Source organism: Rhopilema esculentum, chromosome 19 (assembly GCF_057945365.1).
Source record: "Rhopilema esculentum isolate cy_ngs chromosome 19, ASM5794536v1, whole genome shotgun sequence".
Classification (NCBI taxonomy): domain Eukaryota; kingdom Metazoa; phylum Cnidaria; class Scyphozoa; order Rhizostomeae; family Rhizostomatidae; genus Rhopilema; species Rhopilema esculentum.
The window spans coordinates 7,865,710-7,886,263 of NC_142833.1; the positions used below are offsets into that span (position 1 = coordinate 7,865,710).

Here is a 20,554-nt window from a genome sequence, read left to right on the forward strand (position 1 = left end):
GTTTGAGGTGTCTTGATGTATGTTGGTCCTAGTTCATTTGTTATAACATGGCATACTTTTCTAACCACTTTTGAAACAGCTGATCTTGAAATGCCAAAAGCATTAGCAACTTTTCAATATCTGCCCTCGTCGGCCAAGTAATATAATGTGACTGCTAGTTGTTTTTCTACAGATATAGACTGGCGCATATTTGTAGTTTGTTTTTCCAAAAAAGGCCTTAGCTTGTTACACAGTAGAAGAAAACTGTTCTTACTCATGCGAAAGTTCTCTCTCCATTCTTCTGGTACAACAACATTGTCTACAAAGTTTTGCCACCAACCATCCGTTCGCCCTGGCCTGATCCAGAACCTTCTTTTTGGATTTCTGCGAGCATTCTTCATCGCCATTAAATTCCTGAAAATACTCTGACGCTGGTCGATGCTTGTTATCATATTCAAAATTCTTCGCTGTCGTAAGTTATGAAAGAGACGCAAAGTACTGATAATTTCAACTTTAGCTACCAAAACTGACAATAAAATTGAGAAAATTGATGCTACAGTATTCTTTAATCGGTTCATCGTGAAGTATGTATGAAATAGATCGTAAACAAATCAACTTTTTTCTCTTCTTTTTTGGCGCGCAGCAATAAAGCAAACAAAGAAATCATTTCCAACTAGCCTCTATCTCATAGCATAGTAGCCTCGATTCCTATCCGTTCTCTTTTGGCTCGGTTCCATGCGGTTCTGCCCGTTTACACGGGAGCCAAACGGAACGGTTCCAAATGGAACCGTTTCTGTAGCGGAGCCAAAAGAGCACGGATAGCAGATCCAAACTGGAACGGTTCCAACAGTTCCCGTGTAAACGCAAGGCCTATCCGTACTAGTTTTGGAACGGTTCCATTTGGAACCGTTCCATTTTCTCTCGTGTAAACAGGGTCTTAGTTATATACGAAAATCTCTTTGTGGTTTATGTGGTTAAGATGACGTGGACAGAAGAAAACGACTCGAAACTTCTAGAACGCTGGCATCCTGCTGCGACTATGAACGCATTGACAGAAAAAACAATAAAGATATTAGACATGCTGAGTAGACACTTAATAAAAAAGAACAATAAGCTTCGTAATGAACTAATTATAGAAATGTTGCGTCATTCCTTTGTATTTCGTAAAGCGGCATTCCTTTGTAACTGCTTGACCTATTAATTCCCGTGATTTCTTGTTTATTCTGGAACTTTCCATTTAAAATGTATAAAAGTAGCATTTGTACGATTTGAGTAGTAGTATTAGTTAGTTCGATAGTTAGTCTTTACGCTCTTCGACGATAGACGATTATTATTAAGACTTATTATTGCTCTCATAATCGGAGAGTTATTTTTCTATGATCAATCTTCGGATCATAATTTGGTAGCAGAGGGTAGTTAAGTTCAAGTCGTTAATGATAATCATTAGAGGAAAATGGCTGGAAAAAAGAAGGGCCGTAAAGAGAAGAATAAAGAATTAGAGGAAGACGAACAATCAATGAATTTTCGAGCTGAAATATCGAAACTGAAAAGGAAGAAAGCTGTGGAAAAATCATCGTTCACTCGCATCAAGCATCAACTAATCGAGTCCATTGCCGAAGATGAGTTATCTAGTCAAAATGAAGTACGAAGCCTGAGAGCAAAGTTGTCTGATCAACAAGAACAGGTAATCAACGTGCTTGTTGAACTATCACATCAATACGAAAAATTTAATGATAATGAGAATGTAGAACTCATCAACAACGAGATTGAAGAGATTAATAACGAATTTGAAAAAATTATGAAAGATGCAAATGGGTATCTCGCAAGTCACAAAGGAGATGGATCCAGCATTGGGACAAGAGTGTCAAGTAAGATGAGTCAGCTCTACGTCAGTGAAGCTAGAGCCCGTGAACAAGAAAAACGTGTCAGAGAAGAGCTCCAGGCTAAGGAACATATACTGCGACAAGAGCAACAACAATTGGAAGAAAAATACAGAGCTGAAAAGACCAGGCTAGAACAAGAACTGGCAGCCCAAAAAATAAAGCTACAAGAAGCTTCAAAAAAGACAAAGCAATGTCATCAGCAGCTTGAAACAGAGATCGAAACGGAACTTGGTATGGGCCATGGAGAAGCTGATAATGAAACGGCAAATTTTATGATAGAAAGACCTTGTGTAAATGCATATAATCGTAATGTATACGAACAAGAGGCTCAAAGTGCAAGGCATATTAACAGTAAAGCTGCAGATATTGGACAAGATCTGTGGAAACAGCTAAAACGAGTGTCAATTCCAGTGTTTTATGGTGACAAAAAGACGTATGAGATGTGGAAGGCAGCATTTACAGCCTGTATAGATCAAGCACCTGCTACTGCTGAATACAAGCTACTACAACTGCGTCAATATCTTTCTGGCGAAGCGCTTAGTGCAATTGATGGTCTGGGTCATTCAGCATTCGCCTATGAAGCAGCAAAAGAAAGACTTGAAAGAAAATATGGTGGGACAAGACGGAAAGTGATGATCTACCTGGACGAACTGGACAACTTCAAACCTATCAGAGAAGATCATCCGAGAGATATAGAAAGGTTCGCAGACTTATTGGATGTAGCAGTTACTAACCTTCGTGAAGCAAAACGAACAGAAGAACTTGGTAGTGGAACTTTGTACCACAAGTTGTTGAGAAAAATGACTGAGAAAATGCTGTCAAGATTTAAGCGCTGGGTTTACGAGCATCAAAAGAATGAAGATGTTGAAACGCTGCGACAGTTTATTATTGAGGAAGCAGAATTTCAAGTAGCAGCCGCAGAAACAATTCACGGCTTTCATAAGAACATGGTTACAAGACCCAAAAACTCTAGCAGTTCATTCTTTGGAGCAGATGACCGATCAAAGAAGTTGAAATTCTTGAGGAAATGCTACGTTTGTCAAAATGATCATATGATATGGGACTGCAGTGCCTTCAAAAGCAAAAAAGTGAACCAGCGATGGGAAATTGCAAAGAAGCAGAAGCTTTGTTTTAAGTGTTTGAGAAGCAACCACCTGGCAAGAGCATGCAGAAATAGTCGAATTTGTGGTATCGACGGGTGCACTGATACACATAATCGTCTCCTTCACAAGAACAAAGAGGATGTGGTTGACAAAGTAAAGACAAGAGAAACTGAGAAAGGGCATGAGGGGGAGTCAGTGGAAAGTTCCCATACTTCAACATTGTCCAAAGAAAAACAAGATGAAGTAAAGTTTGTGTCACTAAGAACTGTTCCAGTTGTTTTAAAGAATGGCAATAAGAAGATTGTGGTTAACGCTCTGTTAGATGATGGAAGCACGAAAACCTATCTAAATAGCGATGTGGCAACAGAACTGGACTTGAAAGGTGAACGGCAAAATGTAACAGTCAGTATGCTTAATGGTGTAGCTGATTCTCTTGAGACAATGCCAGTTGAATTTCAACTTGAGTCCTTGGATGGAAAGCTGAAAACGCAGATCCAGGCATTAACAGTCAACCGAGTTACAGGCAATTTGAGAGCTGTTAATTGGGTAAAAATGGCAAACAACTGGAAGCATTTAAAAGATATCAAATTTCCCAGTGTTGGACCAAAGCCAACGATTGACATCTTAATTGGTGTGGACCATGCTGATCTTCACTGTGCACAGAGAGAGGTAAAGGGGAAAGCAAATGAACCAGTGGCCCGGCTGACACCACTTGGGTGGACTTGTGTAGGTGATTGCAATGGGCAAGTTATTTCAACCAACTTTGTGATGTCACCAAAAGACGACAGAGAATTGATAAAGATAAACAGTACGATTAGAAAGTTATGGGAGATTGAAGGGGATGAAAGTATAAAAGACAAGACATTGATGTGCCCTGAAGACATTGAAGCACTGGAAATGGTGAAGAACTCATTGGAATACCATGATGGAAGGTATGAAATTAGAATACCATGGAAAAAGGAAAGAAAACTTGATGACAATTACGAAATGGCTTTGAACCGATTAGCAAACACGGAGAAGAGACTTTTGAGAGACAAACAGCTGGGTAATAGCTATAATGAGATTATACAGCAATATCTACGAAAGGGATATCTTGAAAAAGTCGACACCGAAGATTACCATCCTTCAAGACGATGGAGACGAGTGCAAGAGCTAGTACGTCACTTTTGGAAGCGGTGGATGAAGGAGTGGTTGCCATCTTTATCGCCGCGCCGTAAATGGAACAAAGAACAAGGCGATTTAAAGGTGAATGATGTTGTGTTGATAATATCACCAGATACCCCAAGAGGAAACTGGCCATTGGGGCGTGTAGTAAAAGTCTTCCCAGGAAGCGATGGACATGTTCGAGTAGTTCAAGTGAAAGTAGGAGCAAAGGAGATAAAACGACCGATTTCAAGACTGTGTCCCCTTGAGTTCAGTAGTGGATAGTGGTGTTTGATGACAGTTTTCATCAAAGAGGGGGAGAATGGACAGAAGAAAACGACTCGAAACTTCTAGAACGCTGGCATCCTGCTGCGACTATGAACGCATTGACAGAAAAAAACAATAAAGATATTAGACATGCTGAGTAGACACTTAATAAAAAAGAACAATAAGCTTCGTAATGAACTAATTATAGAAATGTTGCGTCATTCCTTTGTATTTCGTAAAGCGGCATTCCTTTGTAACTGCTTGACCTATTAATTCCCGTGATTTCTTGTTTATTCTGGAACTTTCCATTTAAAATGTATAAAAGTAGCATTTGTACGATTTGAGTAGTAGTATTAGTTAGTTCGATAGTTAGTCTTTACGCTCTTCGACGATAGACGATTATTATTAAGACTTATTATTGCTCTCATAATCGGAGAGTTATTTTTCTATGATCAATCTTCGGATCATGACGCTTTCATCGCAAAACAAAGTATGGACACCTATTTTGATATTAAGCAAAAATCGATTTATCGGAAAGTATGTTTTTCAAAATTCATGTATGTTAATTTATAAGAAAGGGATCATGGTAATATTATTCAAATAGCTGAATTCAAGTATTTCTGCTTCGGTAACGTAGAGAGTCATTTTTCTTAAAAACTTACATTTGTCTTCAGCAGGTTGTAAAATTCTTGGTACTCCCTGGAGCCAGTAATTCCAAGTTCTTTTTTCCATATTTTATCAAACCGCACATTAACTGCTGTAATGTTTTCAGCTAAAAAAGATAAAGTGCAAATGAGTTAGTTCCTGAAGAGAACGAGCGAAGTCATTATGATTTGAAGTTGTTCAATAAAATTACTTTTTGAATAAGCCTTTTTACTATCAAACTTCCAAATAACAACAAATAAGAAGGAGCAAAAGCTTTTGTTTAAGCAATTTTCAAAATAGAACAAGATCCTCCACAATACAGCTGATGCTATTTTTAAAAGTATAATAATTTGTTTTGAACATATGAAGCATTAATTAATGTCAAAGGACGCCGGCAATGTGACAAAAGAAAGGGGGCTAAAAAGTAGAGCTAAATTGTTTCTTATTTGATGTAAAATTTGAAATGAAAGTTTTCAAAATGCGATAAAAGCTGCTTTCTAGAATGAGAGAAAGCACTTCTTCCCGGTTACACATTTCTACCAAGTCTGAATTATTCGCCATATGTAAAAGCTTTATTTATGTCTAACGTGTGCTAGAAGAGAAAATCATTTTCAATTCCATACCTGGGCAAGTATGTGGGTTACAAGGAACTCTTTCTTGTGAGTCGCCATCACAGCTTCTTCCCCCGTAAAGTGGTGCCGGGTTGGTACAATATCTCCATCTCCTATACCAACCACCATTGCAAGGCTTGTCACAGGCTGACCATTCTGTCCATTTTGTCCATGTACCATCGACTTTAAAATAAATCATTTTATTATCGGTTATGATGTCTCAAAAGATGGTCATAAGAATGAAGTATCAAGACTTTTATCATCAGTTGCAATCCATTTTATCCGCTTCACTCAAAACATGGACAATCGTAGTATCTTGGAAGAAGATTCATGATGTACTTTTTTAACTAGCGATCTAAATTGTGTCAAAGGAAATGTTTCTATATGCCTTACCCGGACAGTAACCGACATTGCACACAGCAATTTGCAGCTTATCCCCAAAGCAGTCTAATCCTCCATATTCTGGTACCGGATTGCTGCACGACCGCGTGCGGTTCCTGTTGCCCCCACCACATGACTTACTGCACCCGGACCAAACTGACCAATCAGAGAATCCACCATTTACTGTTGCAAATAGAGAAACAAGGGGCACTGAGATCAAAATCAGAATGTGGCGAACAAAGTTAGAATTTTGCTGTGAATCTGTTTGTTATAAAATAAATGCTGCTCATTTTATTAGAATGTAATTAGAACAAAGTGAAACAATGCTGATTTTTGAAAGAGGAGCTGTAAAACGAACCAGGGCAGGGCTGAGTGTTGCATTCTCTTGTTTCGAGACTTTCTGCATTACACGGAAATTCATTGCATATTCTTTGTCTTTCTTGCTTCCCTGTGTTGCATAATGCTGTGCATTTCGACCAAGGCATCCATGGGCTGAAATGGTCTTCATCAGCTAAAAAGCAATTATTCAATACTAATTGAATCTTATCAATGATAATGAAAGAGCATAATGATAACTTTAGGCAAAAGTTAAAATCGATCGTTAAATTTTTTAAAAAATAAGTCCCTCCTTTATAAAGCAGATTTTGCGTCAGAGACTAGCTAGAAAAGGCAAAATTTCGAGAAATTTACCTGGGGTTAAATTTTTCCACAAAAAATAACAAAGCGGCAGAGGTATGAATTGGCACAATAAGGAATTTTACTTTTCTAACTAATTGTATTTGATGTTCTTAAAGAGCTGAGATGGATGATAAGTAGCAAATTAGTCACATCTGTTTGCTTTGTTGTGCATCAGTCATCAACCAATCACCGCCTTATACTCTCTAGGTAGTGCGTAAATGCTGACTAGATGATGTAAAAGTACATAAAATGGGTGACATTTAACATGAATGGTAATTGTTGTGATCGTGTATTTAATGATGAATTTCTTGGTTCATATCTTTTTGTCAAGTACGTCTGTTGGGTTGTAGATATTCTTGCATCAAAAATGGCTATTTGGCTCTCCTATATAACAAATTCTAGGCTAATAAAAAAAAAGCATTTAAAGATAGTGAAGTAAAAATTGTACCATTTTTGACACATCTGCAAAGCCTTCTGACATTTCTATCTGCTAAATTTTCAATGTAGCAAGGAACAGTTCTGTTCACGAATAAATATCCATAGCAAGCTCCATTGCTTGTGTTATAGAAAGGATCAAATGTATTCGTCCATTGCTTTCTGGCACCATCAGAGCTACACGATACTCCGTTACTCAAGAACCCGTCGATTGTATTTCCAGTGTCAATTTGTGACGAGCAGTACATTTCTTTAAAAAAGCAATTTACTTTTTTTCAATATTAACACAAAATATGGTTTTTTAAAAATCGAGCAAGAAGGGTGAAAGCTTGCAGAGAAGCAATGAAACGCATACCAGTAAAATGATACATCCGATTGTGAAAATACGGACCATTGGCTGGGAGAGAAAGTGTCTTCCATGACTTTAACTACGCACCTAAATAAATCTTTTTTAACGATGAAATTCTATGACTGATTCGATTTTTACAGCACACTGTATTAATGATATACAGGTTAACAATTCATCAATATTATCATTATAAGTTACTTATTTAGTGTAAGTGTTTCTTGACAGCTTTTTATTACGTAAGTAAGAAAAGCGAATATTGTCTTATCTGATGCTCTTGAACCGGATTAATATTTAATGGAAATGTTATGAATATTGTTCATGTTTTCAAAAGGCAAAGATTTTTTATTGTTAAGGTCTGAACGGTTAAAAGTATGAAATAAGCTGGCAAAAGACGTACTGTTAGATCGGCAAAATTCTTCACATTGCTGTCCTGGATTGGCCAGATATAAATTGTGATAAATTTTTTCAATTTGCGGTTTGGCTGTGGAGGAAGATGGCTATCAATATCTATCTTAAAAGTATAATATAACCAAGAAAGAATGATAGATATTGGTATTTAAAATTCATTCAAAATAAAATAATTTTATAGCGAAAAGGTTAGAAAATGAACATTTACCAAATTTTTGTTATTTAAAGCAAATTACTTAAAGTCACGTTTCTTACATTTTGTTTTCTTAAGAACTGAAATACTAAATGCCCTGGATTTAGACAATAGTTTTCAAGGAATTTAGGTTGCTATTAATTTTTTATATATTTTGTAGATAAAGCCCGCAAAGCTGCCTGCCACGTCAAAAGCTGCTAAAAATTTAAAAAATAATTTTTACCTGATGAAGTTGAGGCTGATATACCACTCGATTTTGTTGGTTGTATTAAAAATGAAATAGTTTTGTATGATTTTGATCCAGCCGGAAGTGGTAAAATATTCACGGAAGAGCTGTCCAAAACCTGGGTGCTAAGAGTTGATCCTCGATTAGGTACGGTGTATCCTATGCTTGTTCCTTCGCTTATGTCAGATGGTTTTAAATTTACGAGTTTTGTTGTGGATGAACCAGGTGTCAGCCCTGAACTAGATTGTTTTGTACTTGATAAGACTGACTGCATTCTGCTCAAAGGTAACCAAGTCGACAGAGAGTGCGAAGAAACACTGTTCAGACTTGAGGTATGCACAGGAGATGAAGTGGATGTTTTAAAGAACATTGACGAAGTCGGCCGCGTTGATAACTTTGATGATATAGGCGATAAAACAGATGAATATTTTGAAGACAATTCAGGGGATAGGGTAAATGAAAGTTTTTGTGAAGCAACTGAAGACATAGCAGACGATATCACTGATGACGTCACGCGCAAAGTTATTGATGACATCACATTGGAGGTCATTGAAGACATCATGTTTGACTTCAATGATGACGTCATTGACGTCTCTATTGAAGACGACTTGAGTTGCAAAACAGATGTTGTCCCTGTATTCCACTGTGCGGACACTATAAGAAAACAAAAAGGCTAGACATAAATGTTAGAAAATGGCATATAGAAAAATGAGCAAAAACGAATATATCTCGTTAAATTTGATCAATAGTTGCAATTATAAGCTCAATTTCAAAGGGAGGAGAAAAAGGTATGATTAGAAATACATGTGGAACTAGGCATTTTGCTGCTTAAAAATCTGTTGTATTGCACTTCCTTTTGGCCTTCTGTGCAAAAATAGTACGATGAATTTTATTATAAAATTGTAATTCGCTGTAGTACTGTAAGCAGTTAAGGGCCATTTCGGCCTAGATACTTGAATTGCAAAAAGAAAAAAAATAACAAGCCTCATTGTCTTCAACAACTTGATGAATAATGAAAAATAATTACGTAACGAAAAAATTTACACTCAGATCTACATTAATGCAGAATTTGTATATCTTACTTGTAGAAAACACTACAACTGAAGAGCACAGCCTCAGTTTAAGGGCAGATCCTTCGTTTCTCCAACAATAGTTTGTACCAGATAGCTCAAATGTCTTTATGTCGCTCCGATATTGGAATGTTTGACCCATGCATCCTTGAAAATCGACGCGTGATTAGCAATGGGCCTTTAAATATTTAAAGAGAAATGCATGCAAGATAATTTTATTCTGAACGTTCCTAAAATGGCTTTGAAAAAAGCAAACATAAGTAACAAAAAGACATCTAAAATCTACGTCTCTTTATTGCTTTATTCTTTAATTTTCAGAAAAACCAACGCAAGAGCTCTAAAACAGCTTTGGCACAATTTAATAAGGATGAAACCTTTGATATTGTCTTTGTCATACTTGACATCCTTTCCATCCAAATCCGACAGTTTGTCTTGCTCGTCAACATACAGGCATTTTTCTTCACCATTAACATGAGCGTATAATTCTTTGTTTGAATACCACAGCAGTGTTGTGGCTGTATCTGATTTTGTGCTTTCTGTTAATGTAAGCTTGCTCCCATCATTGGTCAATACGAAATTATCTACCGTCACAAGTCTTTTTAGGTGTGCAATTTCTGGAAGAAATGAAAAAATAGAATTTTGTTTAAGTCAGAGAAAGAAGAATATTTGCACTTCTAGGCAAAAAATTAAAACCTACCTAAAAAAATTATTTGCAAATATAACCAACCAAGACAAAAAATCAAATTTTGTGCTTTACTTAGCTTTCTGAAGTCAATTATAATTACCGTAAATCCTCGAATTAGCCCGCTGGGGCTTATTGATTTTTGATATTTTTTGATGGGGGGTTCATTCAAAAGGGGGGCATATACGATTATTGTAGACATTAAAAGAAATTATAAGAAATTAAAGAAATCTTAAAATCTTAATCGAAATCTTAAAGAAATTGAAAGACCTCATTTATTTTAGCAGGAACTTCTTTATGAGCCTTAATTAGTTTTTATCAAAAGTACGAATTTCTGAGGTAATTCAATAAAATGTCATATGGCAAAAGTCATCAAATTTAAGGGGGCCAATTCAAGGATTTACAGAAGCAGTTGGGGCTTATTCGAGGGGGATGGGTTTAATGACAATTTGTAGTTCTAGGGCTGGGACTTATTCGAAAGGTGAGGGGGAAGATTTTTCGAGGGGGGAGGGCAATTCGAGAATTTACGGTATAGAGATTTTTATATCAAGCACGATTGTCTCTATTTGCATTGAAAACCACACATAGAAGGTCCACACAAGAATCTTTTGAACTTTAGTAGCGATAGAGGCTAACATTTTTTAATGAAAGGTATTTTGAAGATGATATGTTTGAGGATTAAAATTTTGAAGACCGTCTGCTGGAAGTAGACTGATATATAATATGTTTGAAGATGCTGAAGATTGACAGCCTAAATATTAATTGCTTGAAGACGAAACTTATGAATATGGAATGCTTGCAAGTGGGCAGTTTTAATATAGTCTGTTTAAAGAAGATCTGTTTACCGCTGGGCTGTTTGAACTTGCCTAAAGGATTACCTAAAGCAAGGTGCTTGGGATAGACTGTTGGAAATAGAATGTCATAGATGGACTGTTTACTTATAAATGTCTTGAAGATGGAAAGCTTTTAGAGATAGCTGAAGAAGAATTGTTTTAAGTTAGAGTTTAAGATGTACAGTTTAACTGCAAACGATTTGAAAATGAACTGCCTAAAGATTGACTGTGCCTAAAAATGCACTGTTTAAAACTAGTTGTTTGAAGTTATTTCATTTCACAATGGGCTGTTAGAAGAAAACCCATCTGAAGAAGAATTATTTTAAACTAGAGTTGAAGATGTACAGTTTAACTGCGAACGATTTGAAGATGGACTGCATAAGACTGACAGTGCCTAAAAATGCACTATTTGAAATTAGTTGTTTGAAGTTATTTCATTTCACAATGGGCTGTTAGAAGAAAACCCATCTGAAGAAGAATTATTTTAAACTAGAGTTGAAGATGTACAGTTTAACTGCGAACGATTTGAAGATGGACTGCATAAGACTGACAGTGCCTAAAAATGCACTATTTGAAATTAGTTGTTTGAAGTTATTTCATTTCACAATGGGCTGTTAGAAGAAAACCCATCTGAAGAAGAATTATTTTAAACTAGAGTTGAAGATGTACAGTTTAACTGCGAACGATTTGAAGATGGACTGCATAAGACTGACAGTGCCTAAAAATGCACTATTTGAAACTAGTTGTTTGAAGTTATTTCATTTCACAATGGGCTGTTAGAAGAAAACCCATCTGCAGATGAATTGATTTAAGATAAACTGCTTTAAAGATTGCTTTAAAGACGAATAATTTGAAGGTTGACTCTTTGCGATTAGCAATTAAATGTCTAAGAATGATTGTTTTGAACTTAGATTGATTAAAAATTTGAAATGTGCAAGTTTTGATTGCAACCTGAGTTTTATAAAGCAATTTTGTAACTTGCATCACATAAATATTGAATAATATGCTTACTCGTGGAGGCGGCTTTGCTGTCGTGACAGGTGCCTGTAAAAATAGTGCAGCATTTTCATTCAAATGAAAATCGATGTACCCACGCATTGTTTTTTTAAAAACTCTGTTATATACTATTTCTGATTCATGATAAATCAAATACAATATTTTTGATTCATGAAAAATCAAAACAGGTACCGGAGTACCGAAACTTTATAGTAGCTAACAGAATATATATATTTATTTAGTTTTATGACATTGTAGTACCGTTTTATGTAACCATGTCTATTTGAAATATCTGAAGGGAAGATTTCATAAACCTAGCATAAGCATCAAACTTCCCAACTATTTCGTTAAATGCCCTTTACATTTCCCAGAAAATGAAATAAATTCTGTTTATGAAGTATGGGAATTCTTGTAGCATAGTGCTGGTACTTAAAGCATGAAAACGTGTATAGGATGATGCTGTCTCGATGCTGTCTAGCACATTACCAAACATGAAAGGGTGTTGACGGCTTAGCTACATAAAAATCAAGCTACTTTTTGTCAAAAATCGTTAAAAAATCTCTAATAAAATACTGTTTCTTTCCATGCATTAGTAAGTATTCTTCAATATTGGTTTCTTAGTTATCTCTAACTATTTTGAATGTGATTTCTTTGTTATTTCATTTGCTCCTGCCCTATTTATTATAACTAGGAGGGCTTTTTTTGCAATAGTGAGTTTCTATTGGTTAAAGCAACAGGTTATTGTCCATTTCGTTATCTGAACAAAGGCTTGTCCTCTCAGCTGATGTCCCTTAAAAAAGGCTATGATTCTTACCGTTGTTGTAGAAGTTATAGTTTGCCAGGGATCCATCACAATTACGAATCTTTGGGCCATGCTCAAATTCCTTCATGCAGAACATCATACCGGAACTGTCGCGTACTTTTAGATATCCATCCGCGCCAATATTGAACGAAGCGCAGGTCTCTGCAACAAATATTATTAATGGGGGATAAAAAATCATTTTTTGCAGTTGTATGGTAAATATTGAAAATTTAATATCACAATTTAGACGATACCAACAAAGAAAAACGAATCCTTTTTGTCATCTTCTGTTATTAAAATGCTTCAAAAAATCTTTCAAAAAGGGCAAAAAAAATTAACTTAGAAAAAAATTGGCCATCGCATTTGTAGATTTGTAGGTTTGCGAATTTTTATATATTTTTATTGAAAAAGCATATTTTTATTGAAAATATATAATATGGGTAAAATTCTATGATATTCAAAATAAATTTTTTTTTCGAAACTGAACTCAGCGTAAAAATGAATTAGGTTTTTTCAGAAAAAAATAATTTTTGTATATTACTACTGCTATAAAATAACTGAAGCTAGTTTAAACATAATATGTAGTCGTCGTCGTCAATGATCGAGAAAAAGAAACTCAGTCTTCATTGCAATGAGTAATTTTTTCAAGAGCAATGCTATAGTAACGTAAACATAGATGAATTATTAAATCAAGGAACACATTTCTAATACAAAAATAAAAGGCTTTCTGGCTAAATAATTTCAGGAACAAAGCAATACGACGACGAGAATCCAATGTAACGATTAAATTTAAGGAATACTTATATTTCGCCCCGGCATACAGGACTTCATCAGAATAAATGAAACGAACGAGTGAATGAATTTGAAATGTGAGATGGTGATACCGGATTGGTGGATGTTGAATGGTGTGAATGCAGCGCAGTGGAGAAAAAACGGGATGATGGAAGTGGAGGAGGGAAGAGTGGTGGGTGATGTAAGGGGATGTGGGTGGTGCTATGGAGATAATTGCAATGGGATGATAATGATGACTATGAATATGAGAATAAAAAAAACAAAATAATAATAATAATAATAATAATAATTGTGATGGAACTGAGAATAATAGGACATAGAATAATAGAATAATAGGACAGCCTATCCTGCGGTTCTTCTTTCTTACACATTATATTCCTAGGCTCTTTTAAAATTCTATTATCTTTTATATAAATCTCTTTATGGTTAGCAACAAACCTGATTGGTAAAAAACTTTTAGCGTACTGCCATCTTTTACATCTCCACCAAAACATAGATTTTTGCCAATGAATATGTTATTGTCTTGAAATTCAATCCGACTACTTGGGTAGCAACAACTCGTTGCAGTCATTTTCATTGATGATCCGTACGAGCCAGCTTGGAAACAAAGTCGCCCTTTTGCGCTTGGAAAGTAGACATAGGGAAAAGCACCTGGAGAATGAGAAACAGAAGCTAAAAACAGCCAGATATGTTTCCATAAACAAAAATTGCAACTTATAGCCAAGGGAGCCGGAGCTACGGAGGGCAGTGGGAACAGCAAAGTTCCCCTGTTCAAGAAATTGATTTCCGAGCAATACTAAATCATATCAAAATTGTAAATGCTAGTACAATCTAGGTTTCCAATGTTCTTTATGCAAGTAGACAGTCTATATTTTCCATGTTGATGGGAACTAAGAATCGATTCGCAAAGCAATCTGACCATATAAATTCTCGTTGATCACTTCTTTTTAACATTTGTGATAATGCTGAAGAGATTTCAGTTTGTCAACAACGTTGTCTGGCGTATGTTTGATAAATCAGTCAAGGGATGTATGATGTCTTAAATTCAAAAACAGATGTAGGAATCAGGGGCACAGTGGGCACGTGCCCCATTTCACTTTTTAAAAATTCGCATAAAATGCCCTATTGCTGAGTTGCCCTTGTTACCAATTGCGTAACCAAAAAGTGTCTCACAGCCAGTGCCACCGAAAGATGGGGGCGGTGGCAAATTGGTTTTGGGCCTTGACGTTTAGGGGGCCCTCGAGGTTTCCAGTTTAAAAAAGCAATTAGTAAGATTCTCATTAGTAAGACAAAATTGTAGAAATTTTTAAACGATTCCAAGAAAATGACTATCAAAATATTTTGAAATTTACTTTTGGTTAATCTAAATGACATGGTTGCAGAAACTTTTCTGCTCGCTTTGCTCGCCATCGCCAAAGGTCTTGTTTTTTTCAAGTGTGCCGATGGGCTTCCGAAACCTCTCTGCGGAGCCATGTATATGATCATCGAAATATCGTTTTGTTCTTATGAAAGGTAGGATTGGGCACAGCTTCTCTTAACGGTTGATGTTGGGTTCAAAAGATTTTCGAGAATGATGTTTGACTGTAGTCTTGTTTCCAATGTACTTTTATTGTCGTTGTCTCCTTTCTCGTGATTCTTTAGGGCGTAGCAGTGTAAAGGTTTCACAAGGGCTTTACCCCAAGACCGCCGTTCTTCTCTACCTAGACAGGGCCATCATCTAAAGCAGGGGTGGGCAATCTACGGCCCGCGGGCCAGAATCAGCCCGGGAAGAGAATTTTTGTGGCAATTATATTACAATTTTTTGGTAGGATAATTTTCCGAGGGGTGCCAAATATTGACCGAAACATAATCTAAAATCTTGATAAAACCTGGAAATAATGGAAAGATTTGCTTACTATCCATTGTCACGAATTTATCCTGCTAAAAAAGATAGGACAGCAGAATATTTGAGAGACTGGGCGAAAGTTATCCCTATTTTGTCATGCCTCAGTTGCTGGGGGAGCTATATTGGATAAATTGGTGTTGACGTTTATTTAAGTAGATGGTCTGGGCTAAAAGGCCGATCTTAAACGTTGAAACGTTGAATTTCCTTGCTAGGATGATTTCTCCAAACCCTGAATCACATTCTGGTTGGTTTTTTCATAGTTTTCCCTTTTGCATTCACGATTGTAACAGTCCCATCTTTCGTTGCAAACTATCTTTGTATTAGAGTGGTTTGTAATTGTATTGTTATTAAATTTAAATTTAAAATTTCACTATTGTTATTATCATTTTATTACAACTATCGTATTTGTTTTTCTTATTACATTTGGTCCACTTAAAGAAAAGGTCTGGAGGAGCTGGCCCAGTCTCCAAAATGGTTGACCACCCCTGCAGACCAGGCGGAGAATAGGGGAATGGTCGTGCGAGAACGAAATTTATGGGACCAAGTGCTTTTGGTCAATTCAAAGGTGCTGATTTCGAGAATCGATGTTATATGGGGATTTTGGGGTCCATCAGCCCCTTTTTTGTGTTTGAAGTCTCGTTTTTGCGTATGGAAAATTACTGAATCATCTAAAATTAGTATAATTGTTTCAAAGTTCCTCAAAATCGTTACCGAAGTTGGAACTTTTTCACTTCAGCTTGGCTTTTCGAAAGTTTACAGGTATATTCTTGATAATAAGCATCACTCTATCGATAGAATCCTCATTAATCCCAACCATGATCAATCTACGAGGAAGCCCAACTGAAGCACCAAACCACCATAAAAACCATAGCGATTTAGATTGCATGCATAATATGAAACCTTGGGTTTTCTTTGCATGGTAGCAAGAGATTGAGGTCTATGGTTCCTTTTTGTCTTTCGAACTTATCCACTAAATATTTAGATTTTCTTTAATTTCTATAACACAGACGATAAACTTTGCTTAATCATTGCCCGGCTTGTCCACTCTCACTTAGTTGTGTACCCAGGCTCATCCAAGTGATCTAAAAATGACCCCTTTTTGTCTGACTGTTATCTGAACTATTCATACCCTTTTTACTGAAATATTATACTAGACTAGACTAATACTAGACTAAATATAATACTGTACATCGAAGAAAGTGAACAGGAGTTCCTGCTCTGCTACACTATGATTCTGTCACACCATTTTGTCTAAAGCTGTACTTATCATACAAGGCTGAAGTTCAAGTTATATGATTCTTATTTTTATAGTGATAAGTGAAAAAGGACCACATTGTAAAACAAAACTGCCAACATTTCTATCTTAAGTTGCAAATGAACTCTATACATACAAAAACCTTGTCTCTCACATGTTGCATTTAATCAATTGATATTGTGCTCGTTCTAAAGAATCTTTGAGATCCTGTGGTATTGTCAGCAAAGACCTTGCTGCTGAAAATCATGGGATTTTCTAAAACCTTAGAGGAGTTAAAACCTGTGCCCTTGAAAAAACTCGCCTTCTATTTTAAAAAAACTGGAAGCAATCTTCAAGGATTCGTCAGTAGAATTAAGCTGAAGATAAAAGAAAGAAAAAATTTTAGGGGAACATTCTTGGTCTTAAAGTTGTGCACTCGACAAGCACCATGCAGGTGTTGATCTCGAGACAAGACTATCGTTCCACTTGCACCTATATCAAAATGGCTCTCATTACTGGAGGGGGTGCCGTCAGAAAGACTGTTAGGGCTTAATCGTATGAAACTGGCACAAGTGGCCAATGTTAGTTCTGAAGAACTATCACGGGCGGATAAATTAAACAGGTGCAACTTGGAACTTGCTGCAGCCAAATTTTCGGTTTGCCCTAGATCTACCAAGAGACAAATTGGAAACGAAATACTGCTACCATTCCAAACAAGTACACAAAGATTGTGACTGTCTTGGGCAAATACAAGGACAACAGCATATAAGGCTACAGCATATAAAGATGGTGAAAGAATTAAGAGAGAGGTGAGATTAGCTATACGCCTTAACAAGTCCTGACATTAAGGTGCTATATGACTTCAACAGCTTCCATATCAACGAAGAAAGGAAAGAAATATTGTTTAATCAATTTCAGCTTGCAATTGAAAAGGATCGTAGTGAACTCATTAGCCGAACAGTGATCATTTCAAACAAATTTCAGAGAACTAAAGTTTCAAAAAACTGGGTAGGTGACCACTGACATTTAATTGTTCTAGTCCCGTGAATTGGATGGAACCAAGATTCTCATAGATAATGGTACTGGAAAACAAAGGAAGATAATGAACATGGTATCATGAGGCCTAGAAAAAAGAAAGCGTTAATTGGCCTGCACTCTTTTTCTTGCTGTAACTATGTTTCCAGTTATACTTTGTCGTTTATTTTATAGAAATGGAAGAATATCCTAAGTTGTTTGTGCAGAAGTTCAAAAGACAATAAGAGATCATAGATCTCAGTCTTCATAGATCTCAGTAAAGAAAACACGAGGCTTCATATTCTGCTTGCAAACTCAGGAATGTTGCTATGATTTTAAGACTAGCTGGTGGTTTGATATTTCAGTTAGGCTTCCTAGTAGATATATCATGGTTGGCATAAATAAGGATTCCTTCGTGAAATTGATACTTGTTATAAAGAACACATTTGGGAGCTTTCGCTAAAACAAACTGAAGAAAAAAGAGTTTAACATTTAGATATCGCGTGCAGTGAGTCAGAAGAAGATCTTGAAGAGCTTTAAAAAGATTAAACTATGTTTAGATGATCCAGTAGTTTTCAATTAGTGTTATTTAGCAGTTAGTAATGAATACCGCTGCATAGTTTCTATGGACGGCAGTTCAAAAATTAGCCTCATTAAAAGATCTATTAAACTTTTTAGATGTCTATTCAGGAATAAAATTTTAAAACAGTAAGCAATTTCCTTGTGAAAACGAGACTTTCGGCCTCCGACCAAAATTCAATTCTAGGCATTTATGCACAAGAAATATGCTTGATCAACTTTTAAATTGTAATTTATTTCCGTTTAAACTGTTTTCTCACTGATTACCTTCATATACGCGAAAACGAGACTTCAAACATGAAAAAGAGGCTGATGCCCCCCCAAAATCCCTGTATAATATTGATTTTCGAAATCAGCACCCTTGAACTGACCAAAAGCACTTGGTCCCATAAATTTCGCTCTCGGACGACCATTCCCCTATTCTCCGCCTGGTCTACTGATCTAAAGCCAGGCTTCGTAACTAGCCAAACAAGCAAACTTCGATAACTCAAGGTGCCCTTTCTGCGGTTCTTTCCCCCGCCGCATCATGATACTTCCGACGCCTCTGCTTTTAAATCTAAAACATTGACGAGAGGATAAAACGATAAATCCTCATAATAGATCCACAAAGCGAAAACATGGCCCACAATACCGAAGTTATTTTCTCTTGACACTCCTCAAACCACAGTATTTGTACAGACTGAACACGTTTAGTTATGTTCTGAATAAAATGTCCTTCAGTTTTATGTGCTATTTTCTTCTATTTTGTACTATTTTTGAAATTTTCAGTACAATGTTTTCATAATATCATAAAGGTTTTGAATATTATTTGGATATTAGCTATATATCACAGACACGATCCTGAAATGATACTAAATTCTACACAAAGAATTGAACAAACTCAGTACTCAGCAGCTCTCGCTGTTGCGAGTGCCTAGAGAGGAACCAACAGACAAAAACTCTATAATGAACTTGGTGTGGAAAGTCTATACCATCGAAGTTGGTTTAGACGCTTATGTCATCTTTTCAATCTCCTGTCATCCCAAGGACAACGGGTACTCCTTCCTATCTTTTTGCAGAATTGCCTACTGAAAGAACACCTCTGTATTATCTTAGAGGCACACGTGTCTATGACATGCACTTCAGTAGGACAAAGCGCTTTTCAAATCCATACTTCACAAATGTTCTTCATGAATGGAATATGCTCGATAGAGGTGTCAGAAATTCTGCGACAATTGTCGAGTTCAAACGCAAATTACTTACTTTGATAAAAAAATCCTTGTTTAGAGCATTCGATATCCTAGATACAAAACAAATGACAATGCTTAGACTTGAATGTAGCATATCAAATGAGCATAAATTTCGCCACAATTTTCAGTGTCCAAACGCAATGTGTGTTTCTAGTACTGGAATTAAGGATAATGAGCACCCCTGTTTGCTCCTATGCGCAATGATCTCCTTGGCCAACTTTCATAACTCCCAAAACTAGATTTAAACAGCATCGATTCCAGAAAGAAGACTTACTCAACTTGCTTCTTTACGGTAGCCCAAAATTTGATAAAACTGACAATCGAATGATTCTAGAGGCATCCATAGCATGTATGGAAGCAGCTAACAGACTTAACTGAAGCAGAAACTTGACGATTAGCGACCTTTTATCTTTTATCTTTTTTTTAATTTTGGTCTAAATAAGCTCTTTGTAAATCATGCCATCAGCATCAATTATTCAGTTTATAGCTTCCTTCATCTTACTTTGACCTATTGTGGCATATTTTGATCAACTCGCTTACTTTGGCCTATTTTGTCTTCTAATGCCTATAATCAACACATAACCACAAAATCGCCTGCCCTTAACTGGCGTATGCAAGCTCCTGCCAAATGAAATGGTACTTTGGTTCACAAAGTGTTTTTTTAGAAGGTTATTGTAATTAAAGTAACTGTTAGGTGCCGTTGATAGCAAGAACCATATAACGTGATGTCTATTTCTGGTGTGGACGGCGCAGAATAGTGTATTTTGTTTTGTGTTTTTTAACAGTAATATAAAACAAAATTTTGAAAGGTAGTAATACACACCGTCTTTTATGTTTATGTGACATTTACAAAGAAATGCCAGCAAGTTGTTTTGAAGAAGAATAGATGAAAATAAACATAAACAAAAACAATAAAAATCGAATAGAAACCTGAAACTAAAAAAGAAATAAAAATAAACAGGTACTGCATCTAATTTTCTCTAAACAACTTTTTGCAAAGTTAAACGTTTATAAATGTAACGTAGTAACATAAACGAACACGTTAACGAATATTATTGACAAACACGCAAAGTATGTTTTGATAAATTACGATTAAAATTTAGTCCAGTACCAAAGTCGGACATTATTGATTTGAAA

At 36.1% G+C, this 20,554-nt stretch overlaps 2 protein-coding genes across 12 annotated transcripts in view; one reads left to right on the plus strand and one right to left on the minus strand.

Moving 5' to 3' along the window:
- Positions 1 to 20,554, minus strand: part of LOC135688582 (uncharacterized) — a 43,006-nt gene that overhangs the window by 13,134 nt on the left and 9,318 nt on the right. For all 11 annotated transcript variants that reach the window (XM_065205496.2, XM_065205503.2, XM_065205500.2 and 8 more), the window contains 12 exons: positions 13,915 to 14,127; positions 12,697 to 12,846; positions 11,898 to 11,930; positions 9,746 to 9,985; positions 9,384 to 9,518; positions 8,299 to 8,955; positions 7,872 to 7,955; positions 7,139 to 7,375; positions 6,371 to 6,523; positions 6,025 to 6,195; positions 5,644 to 5,814; positions 5,038 to 5,147 (listed from right to left, as the gene is read on the minus strand). In XM_065205496.2, coding sequence (XP_065061568.2) covers positions 5,038 to 5,147; positions 5,644 to 5,814; positions 6,025 to 6,195; positions 6,371 to 6,523; positions 7,139 to 7,375; positions 7,872 to 7,955; positions 8,299 to 8,955; positions 9,384 to 9,518; positions 9,746 to 9,985; positions 11,898 to 11,930; positions 12,697 to 12,846; positions 13,915 to 14,127 — 2,354 coding nt within the window. The remainder of the gene's footprint in view (positions 1 to 5,037; positions 5,148 to 5,643; positions 5,815 to 6,024; positions 6,196 to 6,370; positions 6,524 to 7,138; positions 7,376 to 7,871; positions 7,956 to 8,298; positions 8,956 to 9,383; positions 9,519 to 9,745; positions 9,986 to 11,897; positions 11,931 to 12,696; positions 12,847 to 13,914; positions 14,128 to 20,554) is intronic.
- On the plus strand, positions 963 to 4,864 carry LOC148957973 (uncharacterized). The gene has a single exon (XM_089114095.1). The coding sequence runs from the start codon at positions 1,433 to 1,435 to the stop codon at positions 4,391 to 4,393; it is 2,961 nt and encodes a 986-aa protein (XP_088970221.1). The 5' UTR covers positions 963 to 1,432; the 3' UTR covers positions 4,394 to 4,864.

Coding starts and splice junctions, on each gene's coding strand:
- LOC148957973 (XM_089114095.1), top strand. CDS start 1,433: ATGGCTGGAAAAAAGAAGGGCCGTAAAGAGAAGAATAAAGAATTAGAG.